The sequence below is a fragment of the Lepisma saccharinum genome, chromosome 4 (genome assembly GCF_977018435.1).
Source record: "Lepisma saccharinum chromosome 4, izLepSacc3.1, whole genome shotgun sequence".
Lineage (NCBI taxonomy): Eukaryota > Metazoa > Arthropoda > Insecta > Zygentoma > Lepismatidae > Lepisma > Lepisma saccharinum.
The window spans coordinates 38,134,031-38,157,132 of NC_139232.1; the positions used below are offsets into that span (position 1 = coordinate 38,134,031).

The 23,102-nt window shown below is 39.1% G+C and overlaps 1 protein-coding gene across 13 annotated transcripts in view; it reads left to right on the plus strand.

Annotated features, from left to right (window-relative positions):
* Window positions 1-23,102, plus strand: part of Camta (Calmodulin-binding transcription activator) — an 816,835-nt gene that overhangs the window by 442,130 nt on the left and 351,603 nt on the right. For all 13 annotated transcript variants that reach the window (XR_014441594.1, XM_083120430.1, XM_083120424.1 and 10 more), the window contains one exon: window positions 5,833-5,924. Coding sequence is in view for 12 of the 13 variants with exons in the window: in XM_083120430.1 (XP_082976556.1) it covers window positions 5,833-5,924 (92 nt within the window). In the remaining variant the exon portion in view is untranslated. The remainder of the gene's footprint in view (window positions 1-5,832; window positions 5,925-23,102) is intronic.

Sequence of the window (23,102 nt, forward strand, 5' to 3'; positions counted from 1 at the left end):
GCCATTTCTCTTCCAACTGAACTACAGAGCGAGCTAGCTACTAGCCCTGGCATCACCTGATTTTTCGCTGTCGTATCTGTTGCCTTTGAAATACTCATGACGTCGAAAGCGCCTCCCAGCGAAGAGTTTCACTTATCTTCTACCAAATCCTAAAGAAATTAAGATATAAAACATTTTGAAGTACATTAACAGGTTGAATATTACGCAAGTAAATTATAATGTGGAGATCTTATTCTTCCCATAATGGTTTCCATATAGAAAAGAGAAGTTAATTCGTTCGACTTTTTTATACTACAATGATATTCTGTTTTGTGTTTCCAAGAACAAATTTTATGAAGACATTTTTAGAGATGTGTTATCAATTAATGAAGGGTGGTGACATAGCTACGGATTCGCTTAAAGCAAGTTTTTGCTTTGCGAAACTTAGTTTGTCCCTGGGAAAAAGAAGAAGAAGAGTTTGCGTTCTCGACATTGGGCGTAGATTTTCAGTTAGACGACGACTTTTTTTCAAACTCTAGAGAATGCATCTAATTGTGGACCCACTTGGAAGAAAGTTAGGTCTCCTACAAGATAAAGCTTCCAAACAGGCGTGCAAATAGCCATCCTGACTCCCAGATAGCACCAAAGTTGGCTCCTGTTCCGCCTTCTGTCTTTAAGATCTTCGTTCTTTCTTGTTCCTAGTTTTCTCTCTTCTTTGGGTGTCTTCTTTTCCTCTCGTTTTTTTTTATCGCAAAGGAGAGGGACCCGGCGTTTTAGGAGAAAGCACTCCTCTTTCTGGTCCTGAATTTTGATGAGAAATTTGTTTGCTGATGGATGAAAATCAACATTGTGTGCTCATTGCATTTTCATCGTGCAATCTTTCTCTCCAACCCCTCTCTCTCTAAGCGTTGGGTATCTTTCAAAGTTTAAGGCAAGAAATTATACGAAGTCCAATCGTTTATACCGTGTAAGTGTGCAGGAAACACGCTTCATTTATTTTTCTTTCATTTTGCTTGTTTTTGGACTTCGAAGTTAGATAGAAAATTTTTGGATCAGAAGGATTTTCGGTGTTGACTTAGCGCTTATCCAAGTAAATAAAAGAAATATGTCTTTGCAGTGAAATATGATCAAAGGCATGGGGGTTTCTGTTTTGCAGCTTTCATCAAATATAGAGAATTAATTCTGCGTGGCTGATGTTAGGAGTCAACCTCGCACCGTACACTACAAAGGGAAAAAATAAGTCTGCAAATATAGAGCGACGTTTTGTTTCTTTTTATCAAAGTGTATTAAGGTAACGAGGTGGTCGTTCTTTTTATATGTAGTGAACATCACAGCAAAACTTTTTGCCTAAATAAATATTAAAACAACCCATACATCTCTACTATACAAATTAAGCTCACATATGCACCACACCATCTTGTATTTTCTTCTGCAAATATATCATCTGATTTTCCGTTTCAGTTTCTTAGTAGTCGAACAAACAATGTGTATATATATATATATATATATATATATATATATATATATATATATATATATATATATCTTATTTTAGATAATACAACAATAAATACATTCCTTAAATATAAGTAAATATTTTACCTTATGTATGATGTATGAGAAATATTTTAAGATGGTATTTCCTCATCTTCCTTAAAGATGTCACCGTGTCGGTGACCGTGTATTGTGCGATCGACTCATGAAACTCCGTGGGTTGGCGTAGCAGGCCTTAGCAGCCCTGGCCCATCAACCTGATTTAAGTTGAGTGATGCGTGGTCAGAGCATCGAGTCCTATCGCCTCTCTTTCTTGGATTTAGAGACCGGAATCCGTTTCCTTCAAGTAACTTCCAATTGTTCTCTCGATGCTGGCCAGCACAGAAATTTTGGAGCTACCACCGGGAATCGTCCCTGGGACAGCCCGTATTACATGCGAGAATGATAACCACATGACTACGCGGTGTGTTTGTGTGTGAAGAAAATATTCGTCAGTGACTTGTTTGCAGTAGAAATAAACACCTTATCCACATCTGCAGATATAGGAGAGTTTGGGCTTAGTTGTTAAGACGAAGGATTCGTGACTCAAAGTTGCTGGTCCAAAACTCTCGGCCGGCCCTTGCACCTACTGTTTTTTTCGTGATTGTTCTCAGTCACTGCAGGTGACACCTTTATCGAAGGTGACGGAAACTTACGCTACTTCCTTATCTAATTTTTCTATCGTCGCTTCACAATCCTGTGCTTATGGTTCCAATGAGCGACGTTAAATTAACGAACCACTTCTATCTTTAGTGGAGGTAGATGCTAGTTATAAAATGTTTCTACAATGTTCTTGACATTAGGATTCATACCAATTACTAGAACGTGTTAATTTATGCAATGAAGCGCTCAGGAATTACTTGAGGGAGATATGCCAATAATAGGCGACTGCGGCTTCCTTTTTAGTAGTCTTTATTGCTTTCTATTTAAATTCGTAACTAATTTTTAATTAACCAGCATATGGACTCCTCCGAGTACATGATAGAACACTCTCCCCTCTCTGTTGAAGATGGAGAAGGCCAAGCTGGCAACTTGTGGGCGCGACGCGACCTCACCCAAGATCCCATTAAAGAATCTAGCTTACCTTCTAGGATCATGTTGTGAACTCTTTTGTGTACTTAGGGCAGCTTCCGTGGAGAACTGGTCAGCATAACTTTCTACGAAGCTGGAGGTCGTAGATTCGAATCCTGGTTAAAGCATGGGTTCATGTAATGAGTACAGCAATCATTCTTGCCGTCAAGATTAACCAGAGAGGTAAAAAGACTCGTAAAATAACTGAAATAGAAGAAAACATAGAAAGTACGCAAGCAGTATTTTTCTTGCATCCTTCGTAGATCTGATGTTCTTTCTTGTTAGAAAAGATTCATTAAGAAAAGGGGTAGGGTTTATAAACTCAACACCTCCTTCCCCACTGCCCACTGGGGCGCATGATTCTGCACCGTTTTTTTTTTTTTTTTTTTTTTTTTGTGCCAGAGAAACTTAGCCTACTCTTCAGTTGCTTCATTTCTCAACAACAAACTAGGCTTAAACACAACCTTCAGAATACAAGGATGTCAGAGTCAATTGTAATTTCCCATCTGCTGTGAGTTGAAACATTATCTTAAGTAGCTTATGAACACGCCTTGCAAAGCTAGAGAAATACTTCAGTTGAAAATGAGGAATTCTCGCACTGGCATTGCCTGACTGTGATGTGACGTGTTGACAACCATGTAATAGTAATAGTAACTTGGCAAAGGAACGACTCTCAAGAAGGGATTTGTCTTTATCAATGAAAGGAAAACGATTACTATTGAATTCCTGTACATTGCACGCTTTATGCATTCAGAAAGTCCATTATGTTTTCGTACACACGCACATGCATTTACTACGTAACCGCGATATGCTCCATGGGGACTAATCAGTACATTAGCACGTCCCCCAGTTTATTGGTTATATGTTTCTAACAAATTGCTAAGTTGGATCATGAGTAATTAAGATTTGAACCCGGATTCATTATATATTTCTGTCTTTGTAGCGTTTATATTTTCCTGAATATTTCAATCGATATAAGTACTGTTTTTTTTTTTTAAAAAAAATAATGGTCGTATCGGACATATTTTTACCCACACCATGTTCACTTTTATCCGTTACGGATAAGTAACAATAATGCCGATTGTTGTCAAATTTCGACTCTCATTGACAGACAGACAGATAGATCGCTCGATTTTATGTTTCTATCTTTAGTTGTTTCTGAAAAATAGATATATATTGGTGGATAGACTGATTGAGAAGATGGGTATCACATGATGTAGAGAATTCACAGTTATTTCAATCGATATTTCGTATTGAGAGTTGGAATCGATATTGAACCACAAAAAATGTGTCCATTGTTGACTTTCAATTGCTTATTCCCCACAGAAGGACGGACGTGTCAATCAAAATCCATGTCGCGTACTAGTATTTACTAGGACTTCATTTGTAGAACCTTTTATATCTACACCTTTGCCAATTTTCGAGAAATCGACAGCTCACTTTTGATCGGTTATTGTCTCTCACATCCAGACGAAACAAGTGATGGAGTTGTTTCTTTAACAACTTGTAGTTTCTAGAATTGATAGTTTGGCGTGTCGCATAAGGCAATTTTTCTCAGATTTTGCTGATTAGTATTCTATAATTAGCGAAGATTACATGCTTTACCCTGTTTTGAGTTCTGGTCGAGCTTGCATTTTTCGGTAAAAAGTCCATTTGATAAGCCTGTCTTGATCTTTTATAAAAAATTAATGAATGGATTGATTTATTTTTCTTCGCGTTTTTTGCCAGTTTTGGCTAATTGCGAAGCTAAGGATGAATGGTGATAAGATGAAAGAGATGAAGAGACATTAACAAACACATATGGACAGGACACAACACACGTCCCATAGAACATTCTACTGGCCGTGGGTCCAGACGTCAGGGCATCGCTAGTCTGCAAAATGCAGTCCAGAGTGTACTAAGTAAGTGAGGTTGACATTTATTGTGAGGAGAATGGGTCACCCCCTTTCAAAAATGATTACTGCAGTTATCTATTATGACAAATTTCATTCCAATGAATATACATTAAATAAAATGGTTTAAAATAGAATTATCGTAGATTTTACAATTTTACAACACACACTGTACATTCTGAAAGCATAATAATGTCCTACAAAGAATATTCTTAAATATGCATCTAAAGTGAGGTAAATTCAATATTGTTACGAATACAGCTTTTAATATTATTTTTAAACAAAATCAATTGAGTATCATAATTCTAATATTAGTACATGCTTACAATTTTTGGATTATTCGATTTCCTGCATGAGCTTTTTCACGACAGTGTAATCAGACTACCTGGTATGGGTTTGCGTGCAAGCAAATGATATTTGAAGTCAGGAGAAAGCAATGTTTCTAATTGTGGGTATCTCTGGATTTATCGTGGTCGGGACTCTTTAAGTGTAAAGTTCTAGTCCCAGTCCATGAAGGAACGCTGCCTCTGATTACACTCTTAAATTCCCCCTCTCAGAAGTTTCGCTTGCTTCTTTGTAATATCTTTCTGGGAACATCAGTTACAACGTATCGATCCTTCCCGTACAACCCCGAGCAATAAATTTAAATTTTAAATGTCACGACAGGGGCGAGATAACTTCAGTGCCATTGAGATTCTAGCCGTTATACTAAGTTCCTCGAGTTTTTCTATTGTTATATTTTTTATACTTGATGATGCATTATACTATTTTTTATGTCGCATACCGTATGTGAATATTTCTCATAAAAGGCGGATGTGCAAGATAACGTCGTTCTGTTGTTCAAAATAAGCGATGCATACTAAGTGCATTTAATATATATGCATTGTCGGATGTCATTCTTTACCTTCTTTAAGAAATGCATATTCACGAAACTGCAAAATAGATTAATCTTAAAATTCCGTGACATACATCCGTAGGTAGTTCTTGTGAATTTTGCATAGTTGTATATATGTTTTTTAATAATGCAGGTTTTTTTTGTTATTTTGTGTACCTTACTTGCGACTAATTGCAAGTAAATATAAAGGTGGTAAAGTGGAAAATATGGGGAAGTAAATAATTGTACATATTCATTTAGTCTTCATACTGCAAGAAGTTTTGCGTTTCTTTTCTTGCCTGCCTTACGAAATCCATTACCGTTCTTTTTCAGTTTCATTAAGTTTTTCCTCTTCTTGACATAATTATTTAAAGTGCTTTGTATTGGCAAATTTATATGGTTACTGTTCATGTTTTCATATTATATGCCATAACTTTATTGTTGATGCTCAATAACAAATATTGATTTATTTTTACATTTCAGATGGCGAGCCGATTAAGTTGCCGGAGAATCTGGAAAGCCTACCGAAGGCGGATCATTTTCCAACCCAAAGGCATCGGTGGAATACGAACGAAGTAAGTGGAGATTGTTTCCTTTACCCCAAAATTTTAGAAATAGTGCAAAGATTAATATATGACATTCAAAACATTCGTCAAGAGCTCGAGGCGCATTTTTTCTTTTCTTTTCCAAGAGAGGGTCTATGAAAGTGACTAAATGAGAAAACCGTTTTCTTTCCCTGTTGATTATCGTTCATTCACAAGCGATTAGCTATGAATCAACTAGCTTCAATCTTAGACTTGCCTTCTATAATATGGATTTATGCATTTTACTGCACCGTTAATTGTAATGCTGCGTTAACTTCCCTGAGATGTTGGGTGACCGTATTCTTGTAAATCTGTTGCCGAATGGAAAATTAGTTGCCTGGCACAATATCTAAGGTGTTCGGAAAAATGCACATAAGTCACAAACTGTGATCCTCTGTGGCTTTCACACTGCTTCATTTAAAGAAAATATTACAAAAACTAGCTTTCCTGGCGACGTGATTCGATCAAGTGTTCTAGGGTTATCAGCCAAGTTAATTCGATGTTCAACGTTTCGAGCTCATTGCATTGCTTTCATATTCAGGGTATGATGATGAATGCCCTCGAAACATTGGACGCTAACATCGAATTAATCTGCCTGATAACCCGAGAACACTTGTTCGAAAATATTATAAGTATAATTTTATATTGGGTATGTGTAAATATGCTTAACAGTGATGATCCAACATGTATGTAATGTCTGACATATTTACTATTAAGTATTAAGAGAATAAGGATAAATAACTGTCTGCTGTAAAAATGATTTTTTTGACTTTATTGTTTTTTCCCCGAATAGCCTAGATATAAAATATGTATTTTACATTTTTACGAAGAAAACATCGGATGAAACGATAGGATGAATACGCGAGATAATAAACAAGTAATATACCAGGGTGAGTCTCATGAAAACTTTTTAAAAGTCCGGTATAAATCATATGGCAGACTGCATACCGCTCAGATTTATGAAATGTATTATTAGCTGTTACAGAACACAGTCAATAACCAGATGAGCTTAGAAAGAAAACAGTTTTGCCAAGGCTTCACTACCTCTCACCGGAGTAGTCCGGTGGTTTCCTTCCTTCTGTAATCTTATAGAAATTGTTCAGCGAATGAAAATATCCCTACACGTGCCTACCACACCGGAATGATTTATGAATGGATAAAGTTTGATAATGACGCTAATTGGCAGGAAGGTTGTTGGAAAGACTCTCTGAAACACATAACTGACTGTACGCACATCACGAAGATAATTTTTCTTGAGGTAGACGATCAGTACTTGAAAATGTTCGTAGATAAACAAATAGTCTAAATTGAAAAACCGTTCTCCAAAAATTTTGCAAGAAAAGAAGCCAAAATAAATTCAGTTTTTCAGTCGACTCGCCGTCATAATTTAGTTGTTAGTATGTAAAATGTTTCTGAAACAGCCAGTAACACTAAAAGTTTAGATCCATTTAACTGTACGTTAAACATAGTATATAAGCTGAATTGGAGCATATTTAGCTTCGTACCAATATTTAAGTATCTAATGGTTTCATAACCTAGTTGGCGAAAGTAAATTTTCACGACATTGATTTATTAAAAACGTGTGCAGACAGCGAGAGTCAAGAAGCGTCTTGCACTTGCAACATTGATGATTGCGTGGCCACGGACCGTGTCAGTTGTTGCGAAGGTTAAGTGAGATTTGTTAATCAAAGCAGTTGTTCTGCTATGAAAATAATTTCCCAGCGGTTGTAATCCGACGACCGAAACTACCTTCTTGCGTATGGCGTGTCGGCGGGGAACGGTCAAGCCTCATCATTTTTGATAGTTTGCGGTAGTGTTTAAAATGAATAGGCGAGGTTTTCGTGCTGCGAATGCATATGCATACTCCCTGATAACACTCGCCTGTTGCAAGATTTAGTAGCACACATCATGCAAGGCTATCACGAGCCAAGATCCGAATAAAAGCCTTTCCGTGGACGAGGCATGTGGGGTGCGGCGAAGGTTGGATTTTTATGGACATTGGAGTGGCTTGCAAGATATGGAAGGGGGAGGGGATAGAATTTGACGAGCATTATTTTCTCTGATCGTGAAAGAATCGTGATTAGAGAAATATAACTCTTATGTGGCCACTTCAAATAGTTCCACCATCTTATCCATACCACGAACACAAGTACCTTCAATCGCCATGTTACGTTCAGGTAGTTTTAAATATAATGTTTTTGATTTCCCATATATTCCGTATTACCGGAAACATTCAATTTTCTAACGTTATTAACTAAATGAAAACGATATTATCATCGACCCGAACCATTCAATTTCAAAGTTTCAAGTTCTCTGTGAACTATACGAATTAGGAGAAAAAAGCTGCATGCCATTGAATTTAAGACGAAATATATATACGATTAAATAAATAACAAATTAAAGAGAGTATAGAGAGGGAGAAAGATATAGAGTTTAGTTTAGCTGTTTAGTTTTTCGAAAATTCTAGAAATAAATTAATGCTGGTAGTGGGCATGTTACTCTTGTATTCCTCCACCAATATTGCGTTCGTATCCAATAATTCAAGTTCGTGATTCTAGGTGAATAAGGATCTTATATATGTATCTGACATAAATGTAAGCGGAAATAAAAGTTTATGAATATTACATTTATTTTTCTGTGTAGCGTGCGTCTAGCACGCACATTATCTTATCTGTGAAAGGCGCTAACAAGGCGGCCGTTTGGTTGACTTGCTTGATGTGTATATAACAACGTGCATGCGTTGTAAATATATGCTGATGTAGTACGTTATATCTTGTTCGTATCATTACCTACTGAATGAAGTCACAGTGAAGCTATCTTGAAATACGGATGGCAGATGTCGTGTCAGTCTTGTTTTGTGTCGATGATACGTCGTGATAGATGGAACGAAACACCAACCTGACATCCGAATATAACGTGGGCGTTAGATCAATGAAATGATTAAAATCGAGTTCCGAGACCAGGATAAAAGTTTCCTGTTTGTCAGGAAAGTGCAATTAGTTAATGAAAAGAAGAATGTTGTGCAACAAATTACTCATCCTGTCATCTAGGCATTCCCACCCTCCATTCATTGGAGTTTGCGGATGTAACAGGGTAATAAATTGACGTGTAAAATATGTGCTGCACTATCGCAACCCATAACCTATTCTTGTGTTATGAGATTTAGATTACTTGGCATGGTAATGCAGTTCCGTCGCCTTTCAAGTATGCATATGTGTTTACGTGAGAGATCTGTAACAATGTGTGTCTGTAACATGTGGAAGCACACACATATACTGATTATTCATTCATATATTTATTAGGCTGCTGATAATATCCGAAGAGCCTTGGTACGGCCGTAATTGCATAATAACACATTGTCTCGCTTCAGATGTGAATACGTACAAAAATACAAAGAGTAAATATCAAATGAGTAGTGTATATTGGGCGTTTCAACGCAGTACTTAGTAGGTATCCTCTTTTTTTACCAATTGAATATCACTTTTTGACATATTTTGACAATTTTTTGTCGATGTTTTAGCGTTTAGCAATGTTTTTAGTACAATTTTCACTATACTCATTTTTCCCCCACTCGTACTTGGTAGGTATATTATGATCTTACGTGATACAACTTAAACTATCCTTTTTTTACGATTATTTAATTTTTTTACGATCCTAAGTGATATAACTTAACCTATTATTTTTTTTATTTATGCACTGTTTGAACGTCATCATTTGAGGATCATATTTTGTAGGTATTTTTTTTTATCAATCGAATATAAGTTTTTGACATATTTTGACAATTTTTTGTCGATGTTATAGCGTTTAGCGATGTTTTAGTACAAATTTTTACTGCACTTATTTTTTCCATTTATACTTGGTAGGTATATCACGATCTTACGTGATACAACTTAACCTATCTTTTTTTTTACGATTTTTTAATTTTTTTACGATCCTAAGTGATATAACTTAACCTATCATTTTTTTATTTACGCACCGAACTAACCTACAAGGGACTCTGTTTGTTTTAATATTTCAGTATTATAAGGTTTTCACAAATTTGATATAACCTAAAATGTGTTGGATGTTGATTTTTAGTATGTGGCAATTTTTTATGAATTTTAAAACTGCTCCGTGACCCTTTCGTTCTTCACGTCGTAGGCGAAGGACTTCTCTGCAATCAGGATGACACTGCATAGGGTATCCTCGGGCAAGGCATCGTGGAACTCGCAAACACCCACTCTACAAAAATTCTACTATATGATCTTTCACTGGCTAAGCTAACCTACAAATAGGAATTGCCAGCACTGACTTATAAACCCACTGGGTCTTCTTGGCATGTTTTTTCATGATGTGTTGCCAGGCTATTGGGCATCTTGGCGTATACAATGTATATATTTTGAGAGGGGGGTTATAGCTTTTTATGCTGTACGAATACTAAAAACTTGACAGTGACAACCAACAGAGTAAATAAACCTACATGCAGAAACTAACAACACTAGTTTCTGACAGTGAATTTGAAATAAAATATTAAACAAAATACATGAGTAAGCACTGTGATTACAAATAATACCAGTGTTATGCCCCCCCCCCAACTCCAACTGGGCAACTGGGGAAAATAATTGTACAACAATTTGAATGGAAGCACATGTTTTTACGCTCTCGTAATACTGACCTTGCCCCACTGATTTTAAATTGCTTCCATCCGCTTTTTTTTTCTGCGTTATTTCCGCATGCACGCAACATTCGCTTTCAATAGACAGAAGGAGTGTTAGTTTAGCAGGCTTCGAGTTTATAATTTATTAAATTAAACAATAATTTATGTAAGAATATACTTGTACTTACCGAACACAAAATAATAAAAGCACATGTGAATGTTTCCGTGTGTTTATGTTATATGACGACTGAGTAAAAAAATAATGTTGACTCCCCGAAAGATAAAAGTTCCCGGTTCGACATCAGATGCATGCAAATTTTATGTTTTGCTCTCCAAAATCTTGATTTTTATGTTTGTGCTATTTGTCATACAGCAGAGGAGAAGAGGGGAGAGGGGAGGGGAGGGGATACTATTAGCGCCATCTATTAGCAAACAATAGAAATAAAAAGTAGGGTCAAACTTTTTCAACACCCAAAAATTTTAAACGTCCTCGCGTAGTAATACGATTAGCTGAAGATGTTTGAAGGAGTACTCTTAGTCGACGAAGCTAATTGCTAGGGCCCCTATATTGCTAAAATGTTCTTTGATTTGCATATTTCTCATACCGCCATATGTTGTTCTAGTTGACTTCTTCCAAAAAAATGCTAATTAGCGAGAGTTAATTAAGCAAGGCAAGTAAAAGAAGCAAATAGGACAATATGTGGTGGCGTGGAAATATGTAAAAATTCGATAAAATTCGAATTAAAATTGGGGGACATTTTGCAGTTTTTTCCTATAATATACAAAACATTTACCGTACATAATTTTTTCTATTTACAACAGTATAAAATAAGAGGAATGTGTGACAATATCCATATTAATTAGGAAGGTATGTCGTATGCTAGGTTAGCTAATTGTGTCTTCTACAGCTTCACTGTTTAGAGGAAAGATGGAAAAAGAGAGCTCTACAAAAACTAATGCTCTTAACAATATTGTACGCCCCGTGAAAATTATATATAAATAAGGCATAAGCGTATTATCTGCTTTCATGTCAGATTTTCCCAACCTGTGAGCTGTAGTGTTTAGGTGACAAACGACCTGCTCAAATATAATACCGTTGACAATATTGTACGCCCCGTGAAAATTATATATAAATAAGGCATAAGCGTATTATCTGTTTTCATGTCAGATTTTCCCGACCTGTGAGCTGTAGTGTTTAGGCGACAAGCGACGCGCTCAAATATAATACCGTTGACAATATTGTACACCCCGTGAAAATTATATATAAATAAGGCATAAGCGTATTATCTGCTTTCATGTCAGATTTTCCCGACCTATAAACTGTAGTGTTTAGATGACAAACGACACGCTCAAATATAATACCGTTGACAATATTGTACGCCCCGTGAAAATTATATATAAATAAGGCATAAGCGTATTATCTGCTTTCATGTCAGATTTTCTCGACCTGTGAGCTGTAGTGTTTAGGCGACAAACGACACGCTCAAATATAATACCGTTGACAATATTGTACGCCCCGTGAAAATTATATATAAATAAGGCATAAGCGTATTATCTGCTTTCATGTCAGATTTTCCCGACCTGTGAGCTGTAGTGTTTAGGCGACAAGCGGCTTGCTCAAATATAATACCGTTGACAATATTGCACGCCCCGTGAAAATTATATATAAATAAGGCATAAGCGTATTATCTGCTTTCATGTCAGATTTTCCCGACCTGTGAGCTGTAGTGTTTAGGTGACAAGCGACGCGCTCAAATATAATACCGTTGACAATATTGTACGCCCCGTGAAAATTATATATAAATAAGGCATAAGCGTATTATCTGCTTTCATGTCAGATTTTCCCGACCTGCGAGCTGTAGTGTTTAGGCGACAAGCGGCCCGCTCAAATATAATACCGTTGACAATATTGTACGCCCCGTGAAAATTATATATAAATAAGGCATAAGCGTATTATCTGCTTTCATGTCAGATTTTCCCGACCTGTGAGCTGTAGTGTTTAGGCGACAAGCGGCCCGCTCAAATATAATACCGTTGACAATATATTGTACGTATATTGTATTGTATAGGAGACTAGAAGCATATAATTTGGCGAAAAAAAAACCCAAAGTAAGGTCATAGAAAATAGTTAAAAAAAAGTGAGCAATTATATTTTGCATTGCACAGCATTTGGTATTAAATAACATACCCCCAAAAAATCTCTGCATTATGCGTTCTGAAAAAAATTGCCCTACGTGCCAAATTACTGTGTCAAGTAAACATTTTCAAAAGGCACTGTCGTACTTGTGTGCCGGGAAAGCGAATATGTGCGACCAAACTGTGCTCTAAGTGTGGAAACAATTTTTCTATTGACTACTTCAAGCGACACCAGCTTACTTGCAAGAGCACTGGAACATCTCTACCGCAACCTTCCAAGCGAAAGGTAGAAGTAACCTCCCTCGATGCATCGCCACCTACCAAATGCGTCAAGCTGACGAAGAAAGCAGACCGAATTGCGTTTGAGCATTTATTAGAAGACTTTAACATAACATCAGACAGCTTCTGCGATGTGCGTAGTTTTCTGGAGAGCGAGCTAGCTAAGATAATATCCATTCTCAACGATGCATTGGCTACATACTCCACTAAATTCTATGCCGTGCTATGCTGCAAGTATAAGAAACCGTCTGATGAAATACTGGTTTTTTTTTCACAATGGCTCGGGATATGATTTCCGTCACTTGGTTACACATCTAGGGTACGACAATGCGAGAATCAATGTCCTGGCGCAGAACGAGGAGCGTTATATTAGCATCAGCAAGTGGGTGCCGATCCCTAACTCAAGCAACAGCATCGAGCTTCGGTTCCTCGACTCTCTGAGCTTCCTCCAGGCAAGCCTCGATGCTCTTGCTGGGAAGCTCAGAGACGACCAACTAGCCATTACTACATCAAGTTTCCCAAACTTAGATGTCGCACTCATCAGACGTAAAGGGGTCTACCCCTACGAATACGTCACAGACCCTTCCAAGTTCGAAGAAGAGTTGCTGCCTCCCCAGGATAAGTTCTACAGCCAGTTGAGAGGTTCAGGTATTACCGACGAGGAGTACAAGCATGCTCAGTCTATGTGGGTCGAGTTGGGTTGCCGAACTTTCGGTGATTACCACGATGCATACCTGAAGCTTGATGTGACGCTTCTAGCATGTGCGACGTTTGTTGTGGTGGGATCATTGGGGGAAATGTGATTCTCCCAATATGTCATCTGACTTACTAGCATATGCGATACGAAGAACAGGTGTGTATGTGACTTACTAGGATTAGGCTCATGGTAATGAGGTCCTAGTAGCTGAAACGTTGTTGGGGTATTTTGCAATTTTTTTTCAAATATGAACACGTTAAACTGGACTGTCTCGGATTTTGAGCTTTGTATTCGCCCCCCGAGAAAATTCTATATAAAATAACATACCTGAAAATTATATTCACAGTAGATTCATTTTTTGAGTTTTGTAATTACCCCAAGAAATTCTATATAAAATAACATACCTGAAAATTGTATTTACAGTAGATTGAATTCTTGAGTTTTTGTATTCGCACACAAGAAATTCTATATAAATAACATACCTGAAATTCTATTTACAGTAGATTGAATTTTTGAGTTTTGTAATCACTCCAAGAAATTCTATATAAAATAACATACCTGAAAATTGTGTCGCTATATACTAGACTTTTTGCTTTCTGTGATTTTGGAGAAAGCAATGGCATCCACCACCAGTTTTAATCGTAAAAATGATAAAATTGAATGTGTTACTTGTGGGACGCCAATCTCAAGGAACAATTTATCGGTACACAGGGCAAGATGTAACAAAACAGGTTCGAGAATTAATCGTTCGTTACCTTCTAAGCCCTGTGCTCGATGCGGAAAGATGTTCAGCATTACAAATTTAAGTAAACATCTCAAAATTTGCAAACCATCGACCAATCAAGGAACATCGAAAAGGAAAATCGATAATTTAGAAACGGAAGCTTCCACTTCCAAGCAAATTAAATTATCTAATAAACGCAAACTAATTAGATCTGCATTTAACGACCAACTCCAAGATTTTTCAATTAAGTCAGAACCAGGTCGTGACATCCTTATTTTCTTGGATGAAACGAAAACATCTGTACTAAATATTTTAAAAGATAAACTTGAAAACAACTCTATAAAAGTATACGTTGTTCTGTTTTCCGAATACGAGAAAGTTGATGGCACGACGAGTATTTTTTATCATCGTACAAAAAACCAGACTCTTTATTTGGCGGACGTCGAAAATTTGGACAACTTCTATTATAAAGTTTCCAACGAGCTGGTTAAGAAACATGACGATTTCGAGGCTAAAGGGTCGGGATGGTCTCTATGTGGAAGTCCTCACACGTTAACTGTTTACGTGAACCGATTCTCGCCTCTTCGCGCTTCCAGCTACGTTCCTCTTCCACCGAACATTCAACACAAGAGGGCTGTGTTAAATATACAGAACAGCGATAACAAGTGTTTTCTCTGGTGTGTGTTGGCTGCACTGCATCCTGTTCATTGGTCAAATCATCCAGAACAGATTTATCATTACAAGCAATACGAGACCGAATTTGAAAGTGTAATGTCTGGCATCGAATACCCGGTGACATTGTCGGATATAACAAAGTTCGAAAATCGTGCAGGAAAACGCATCGCTATTAATGTATATTCCTTTACGTCAGATAAATATCTCGTGCATCCCGTCAGGATAAGCGATATCGACGATGACGATGCTTGTGTGATTAATCTCCTTCTCATTTCAAACGAGGATGTTCATCACTACACGCTAATTCGTTCTCTATCACGTTTGGTCAAAAGTCAAACAACCAAGCATGAACATTGCATCGAAGTTTGCCCGAGATGCCTAACCACGTTCGACGATCGAAAACAACTCGATTATCGAAAATACACCGGACGTCAAATTGCTATCGAGAAACTTGCCAAACATAAAATTTATTGCGGCGACAACAGACCGGCTAGAATGTTGATGCCCGAAACGAACGAAGTCGAAGAATTCAAAATGCACAAGGCATTGTTGGAACATCCTGCAATCATCGTCGCAGATTTCGAGGCGTTCCTCAAACCACTCTCCTACTGCGAACCGGATCCCGAACTTTCCTCCACAACGCCGTACCAGCTTCATCAACCTAATAGTTTCGGCTATGTTGTTGTGCGACGTGATAAAATAAATGAAGCATATATATACCGCGGGCCAAATGTAATCGAACACTTCCTGGAAAAAATGGTGGAGGAGGTTGAGGTAATTGGTAGCGTACTGCTTACATCAAAACCGATCGCACCTTTAACTGAAAATGAACTTCAAAATTACAATTCCACTGAGGTGTGTCCGGTATGTGATCAAAGTTTCACTGATGAGAACAAAAAAATATTCCACCACGATCATTTCAGCGGAAACTACATAGGTGGAATTTGCAACACGTGCAATCTTAAAATCCAGAAACCTAAATTCATCCCCATATTCTTTCACAACGGAAGCGGATATGATTTTCACCACCTGGTGAGACATCTTGGCTACGATCCGAAACGTATAGGTGTCTTGGCCGAGAATGAAGAACGCTACATTAGTCTCAGCAAGCAAGTCTCGATTCCGGGAACGAAAAATACAATCGAGATGCGCTTCCTGGATTCGTATAGATTTCTCTCTGCAAGTCTGGATGCTTTAGCGAACAAACTCACCGACGATCAATTTAAAATAACTAGAGCTAGTTTTCCCAACGTAGACGTAAAACTCGTTAGACGTAAAGGGATTTATCCTTACGAATATGTCAGTGATGGTTCTAAATTTAACGACGACGCTCTTCCACTTCCAAGAGAATTTTACAGCAGACTCAGAGAGAAAGGAATCACGGACGAAGAATACCAACACGCGCAACTCATGTGGGAGAAATTAGAATGTAGGACACTCGGAGACTACCACGACGCATACTTAAAATTAGACGTGACGATACTCGCGGATGTTTTTCAAGCGTTCAGGAAAACGGCAACGAATATTTACAAATTAGATCCAGCGTATTTCTACAGTCTACCGGGATTAGCGTGGTCGGCAATGTTATTCCAGACAAAGGTCAAGCTGGAACTGATATCGGACGTTGACATGTTGCTATTCATCGAAAGAGGGATACGAGGTGGAATGGTGCAATGCGTACAGAGACATGCAAAAGCTAATAACGTACACATGAAAGAAGATTACGATTCAAATCGAGCATCGAATTACATCTTCTACGCCGACGTTAATAATCTCTACGGACATGCAATGGTTCAGAAACTTCCTTACGGGGGATTCGAATGGTTAGATCCCACTTCGATAGACATTATTCATTTCGACGATAGCGAGTGTGGTTTCCTCGCAGAGGTAGATCTCCAATTCTCCGACCACCTGCACGACACGTTTTCGGGTTTGCCTCCGACTCCCGAAATCAAATGTCCACCCGACTCAGTTCAAGACAAGCTTTTGTTAACATTGGACCCTAAACAGAGATACGTCGTCCACTACAAGAATCTCCGGTTTTTGATTGGGAAGGGTGTTCAGATAGTAAATGTTAGAAGAATACTAAAGTTTAAACATTCCACGTGGTTAAGACCTTACATAGAAACTAACACACAACATAGAACAGCTGCCACTTCCGATTTAGACAAGGATTTTTTTAAATTAATGAACAATGCGGTGTACGGAAAGACCATGGAGAATGTTAGAAAGCACGTAGACGTGAAATTAATTTCCGATAAGAATAAATGTCGGAAGTGGATAGCCGATCCTAGATTCAAGTCGAGAAAAATTTACAACGAGAATTTAGCACTTTTCAATCTACATATAAAATTGATGAAATTCAGAAAACCAATTTACGTTGGCGCAACGGTTCTCGACTTGTCGAAACTTTACATGTTCGAATTTCATTATGACGTGATGAAACCCTTCTACAATGATAAAATATCACTTTTGTACACGGACACCGACAGCTTCATTTACAGCATACAAACACCTAACCTATACGAAGACATAAAAAATCCTTCCATGGTTGAGTATTTCGATACTTCTGCGTACCCTCAACCCAACAGATTTGGAATTCCATCCCTCAACAAAAAAGTCCTAGGTAAACTGAAAGATGAATGTAACGGTGATATTATTGTTGAGTTCGCGGGTTTGCGTTCGAAGATGTATGCCATGAGAACAGAAAGTAGCGTCACGAAGAAAGCAAAAGGTGTGGGCAAAAATACGGTGGAGAACAAACTCACCTTCCACGATTACATCGATTGCCTTTACTCACAATCGACGATACTAAGCATAGAACAAAGAATCCAAAGTGTAGACCACGTGATTACAACAAACAAAGTTAGGAAAGTAGCATTAGATCCGCATGACGATAAAAGATGTATTTTGTCTTGTGGAATCCACACGTTGCCTTGGGGACACTATCGTTTAGAAATTAGTAAAAATTGTAGGCAATGCAAATGAAAAAAAAATGAACTTAAATAACTATAACTAAAATAAAAAAATTAACTATCTCACATACACAATAAATAACTAGCAAGGACAATGAATCACTTTGGTTTCCGAAAGCAAACAATGGAGACTGTACACCGCACGGCAGATCATGAATTTCTACCTTCCATGTTATCTAAACTCAACGGTCTGTTGATCAATCAATTTTCGGAACGCTGACGATTTCGGATTCGCGACGATCGCCGTGACGAGAAAACCCAACGACGGAAAATACAGAAACAAAATCAACGACTTTCTAAACGTTGCAACGTTGTGAGAATAAATAACCAGCATGCCTATGAATTTGTTCGGTTTCAAAAAACAGATCATTATGGAAACCATACCAGATCATGAAGTCTTACCTTCCGTGTTACCTAAACTCAACGGTCTGTTGATCATTCACCTCAACAGCATTTGGACGAAACTGAATGACGATGTGGGCAAGATGTTTTATGTTTTTAATAACAATTTACATTTCTACGAAATTCCGATCGACGGGAAACTTCAAATCACCGTGAATCCGGAAAACGCAGGCGAAATCAAAATTTCTACCGGCAAGAACATTTTTCGAATCAAGCACGACAAGATGCTTTCTAACATTACGTACGATGTGTCTGCAGGAGATTATTTTTACATAGAACTCCTCGGAGATTACGACAAACTTATTCCTCTTTTTGTAGAATTACGAATCGTCTATCCTATTATAAATAACCGTTAACCAAAAATGCCTAACGACATTTTCGGCAACACCAAGCGTGTAGACCACGCAGAAGAGATTCTCATGTTGGACATTCGAGTTAAGAAGTTGAGGACCGATTTGATCGCTTTGCAGGAAACCTTAAACAAAAGTTTAGAGTCGGAAATCGCTACGCTCCAAACGCAATGTCTCGACCCCATTCTGAAAATCGATTCCGAACTGAAAACGCTGATAAAAAATTATGTCGACGTACCTTCTTACGACAGCGTTCAAAATATACAGTTGAGCGTGGATTCGCTTCAAAATGATTTGGCCAAATTACAGCAATTTCAATCGAAAAATGAAGATTTGGAAAAATTGAAACTCGAAATCGAAGAACGAACTTCCGCAATAGAAAAGAATTTCTCAGAACTTCAAACCGTCGTGAACGATATTGATGTAGAACGCTTGCATGTCGTCGTTTCCAAATTACAAGAAGAATTCACCAGCACGTTGGAAGAAATTAAATCCAAGTTGCAGACTTTGGAAGATACAATGACGAACCTACCATCGTCGGACGAACTGCAGGTCATCGGTAAAAGCGTCGCGAACATAAAAATTCAATTGGAGGCCTATCGAGATTTCGAACACATTCAAACCACCATCGCTACGCTTCAGGCGTCCTTGGAATTGATCAACGAAGAAATTAAAAATATTCACGCTGAAGCGAGAGCGTTGACGAGCATTCAAGACACGTTGAGCACGGTTCAGCAGAAGATCGAATATTTAGAAAATTTGAACGTCGAAACGAATCTCGCTCATTTTCATCACGTACTCGACAACATACAGGGTGACTTGGAATCGTTACGGACGAGCGTGCCTTCGAGCGAAGATTTGGAAAAATTGAAAACGGCGGTGACGGCACTATCCGATTCGAGCGACATCAAAAGTTCATTGAGCGATCTCGAGAGTAGGGTGGCCAATCTCCCCACCTCCAAAGAATTGCACGCTTTGAAAAGAAACATATCTCGAATGCTGAAACGACTAGAAACGGAAACGGCGAACGTGGAACAGATTCGAGACGAAATTAGTTCGCTGGTGTCGACGCTGCCCACTTCGCAGAGCGTCGCCGACCTTCACACGCAGTTTACAGAGATGCGAAGCATCGTGAACGATCTTACCGAGAAGAGCTCAAAATTGAATCAAGTCGAGAACCTTCAGAACATTGTCGTCAACATCAGAGATCAAGTTGGAGTGCTGGAATCCGCGCAGGAATCGACGCTGGCCTCTTTCGGTGCCAAGTTGCAAGAACTCAACGAAAACTACAAGCAGTTGAACGTGGAAGTGAAAATCAAACCGTCATTTTCTACCGTAACGGATACCATAGTCGAACATTTGTTGCCCGTACAAAACACACTGGGTCAGCTTCACAGCAACCTCGTTAGCGTCGACACTAAATTCGCTAAACTGCATTCTCTGCAAGCCATCGAAATCAACAGCGTACCCAATCAACAGAGAATCTCCACGTTCGTCGAAGGTAACAAACTGTACATGTTGCATCCTTATCATCCGTACTACAAGTTTCTCCTCGATGGCACGATTCAGATAAACGAATTTTCGTACTGGTCTCACGGTAGAAAAGCTAGCGTTCCCACCATGACTTTGATATCGAATCGTGGTGTCCAGAAAGCAGGAAACATTCCTCTGGCACGTTGGAACGAAACGCGCAACATATATGAAATACACGAAGACGAAGATCTCACCGTTTTCGACGTGAGTGCCGGCGATAAGCTGATCATTCAAAACACGAGCGAAGTGCCACCCTCTTTGAATCCCATCACGCTTGTGCTTCTCTTGAAACGTAATCTCTAAAAAAAATGTCTAGGCAAGCCATCGTCGAAGAATTGCATAAACCTGCACGCCGTAACTACGAACGTTTGGCTGTGGTAACCAAGGGCATCGACGACCTCTGGCAAAGTGACCTCGTGGAGATGAGTAGCGGCAATTTGAAAAACGTGCATAAATTGAACAAGGGCAACAAGTACCTCCTCACCGTCATAGACACGTTTTCGAAATTCGCATGGGCTCTACCTTTGAAGGCGAAAACGGGAACATGCGTCACGGAAGCATTCAAGACAATTTTTCGCGAAAGCGGTGGGAGACAACCACGGTTTCTGCAAACGGACAACGGTAAAGAATTTTACAACGCCGTATTCCAAAAGTTTATTCAAAAACACAAGATTCGACATTATTCGAGCTTCAGTCACATCAAAGCCAGCATCGTGGAAAGATTCAATCGAACCTTGAAAACACACATGTGGAAACGATTCACGCTTCGGGGAAATTACAAATGGGTCGACATCCTGCCGGAACTCGTCGACACCTATAATGATACTGTACACAGAACGATAGGCATGAAGCCAGCCGACGTTACCAAGTCCGACGAGCAGCGTTTAATTTCTACAGTTTACTGTCCAAAGTACACACCCACGACAAAAAAAGCTAAATACAAAATTAGAGACCAGGTGAGGATCAGCAAATTCAAACGCACCTTCAAGAAGGGGTTCACAAAAAATTGGAGCACGGAACTTTTTACGGTGGTTCGAGTTTTACCTGGAAACCGACACACGTATATAATAAAAGATAGTAGCGGCAAGATTTTGAAAGGAAGATTTTACGAAGAGGAACTCTCTAAAACGAAACACCCCGACACGTACCTCATCGAGAAAGTATTGCGTAGGAAAGGTGACAAACTGTTTGTCAAATGGCTGGGACTTCCGGAAAAGAGTTGGATCGACGCAGACGAAGTGATCTTGTGAGTACGTGGAACGTGGTGAAGCGTCTACCGGATCCGGAAAGTCAAACGAAGAAAAAGAACGGCGAGTTGCTTCCCGACAGCATCCGCTGTCTGATCGTAGGTCCTTCGGGGTGTGGGAAAACGACACTGCTCGTGGACAATTTTCTCCTCGCACCGAATTGGTTAAATTGGAAGAACAGGCACCTGTACGTGTTCTCGAAAAGTTTGGAGCAATCCAAATACCAGCAACTGATGAAACTGTACGATGGTCTGGACATTGCAACGTTCGCCTCGGAAATAAAACCACTCGACGATTGTCGTGAAAATTCAGTCGTTGTGTTCGACGACGCCATCCTGGAAAATCAAAATGAAATTCGCAACTTTTTCACGCAAGGTCGTCACAAAGGAATGGATTGTTTTTACCTGGCTCAAACGTTTTCCAAAATTCCAAAACAGTTAGTGCGCGACAACGCCAATTTCATATGTTTGTTTCGTCAAGATCACACCAACCTCAAGCACGCGTACGATGACTACGTAGGCGGAGACATGAACTACAATCAATTTTCGGAAGGCTGCTCTACTTGCTGGAACGGTGACGATTTCGGATTCGCGACGATCGACATGACGAGAAAACCCAACGACGGAAAATACAGAAACAAAATCAACGATTTTCTAAACGTTGCAACGTTGTGAGAAACGACGTATATAAATAACGTCATGACGAAACGAAAAATCGAAGACGAAAATCTCAAGCTTCGCGATTACCTCGCGAAACGCTTCAAAGGTTGGAAATCCGAGAATCGCGGATTCTACGAAGAGAAGAAACGTCAGGATCAACCCGTGATCGATGCCATCAGCAGTCTAGGTAAAGAAATTAAAAGTGTCACGGAACAAAATAAAAATTTGATTAATGAACTCGTACCGCTCGCAGCTAAAAGTTACGCCGTACCCACACCCATTTCGAGCATTCCTTCGACGCCGTTCGAACTGAAGGATGCACCGGCACGACGTCGAGCCATAGGCAGCACGTCGTCGTCTTCGGATAAAATCGAGTTGGGACCTTTGGCACGAGACTACCTGAGCACGGGGAAATTCGACAAGGATGAAGTGTTCGGATTGTATCCCAGCATGGAAACCAGCGAAGGCGGCGGTGTGGTGTGGAAGATTGGGAAATCGAAGGTGACCTTCGAAGGCAACGACATTAAAGTCAATTTAGGCGACAAGGATAGTTGGAACAGGTATCCGGGTACGGTGGGACTGTGGGAACTCGTCGCCAAAAAGCAGCCGAAAGATTACACCGACGAAGATTACCAAAGTTACAAGGAAATTCTGATCATGACGGATGCCTTGTACCAGAACAACGACGCCTCGCAGAATAGGGTGAAATCGAGCAGCGGCGAGAAGTACAGGAATCTCATCAAACCGATTTGGAACCAGGTCAAAACAGGCAGCGGCGTCAAACGCTACAACACGTTACCCAAAGAATTCGTTTGGGTGGACGACGTCAGGAAACTCGTGGACCGATTGTTGGTGA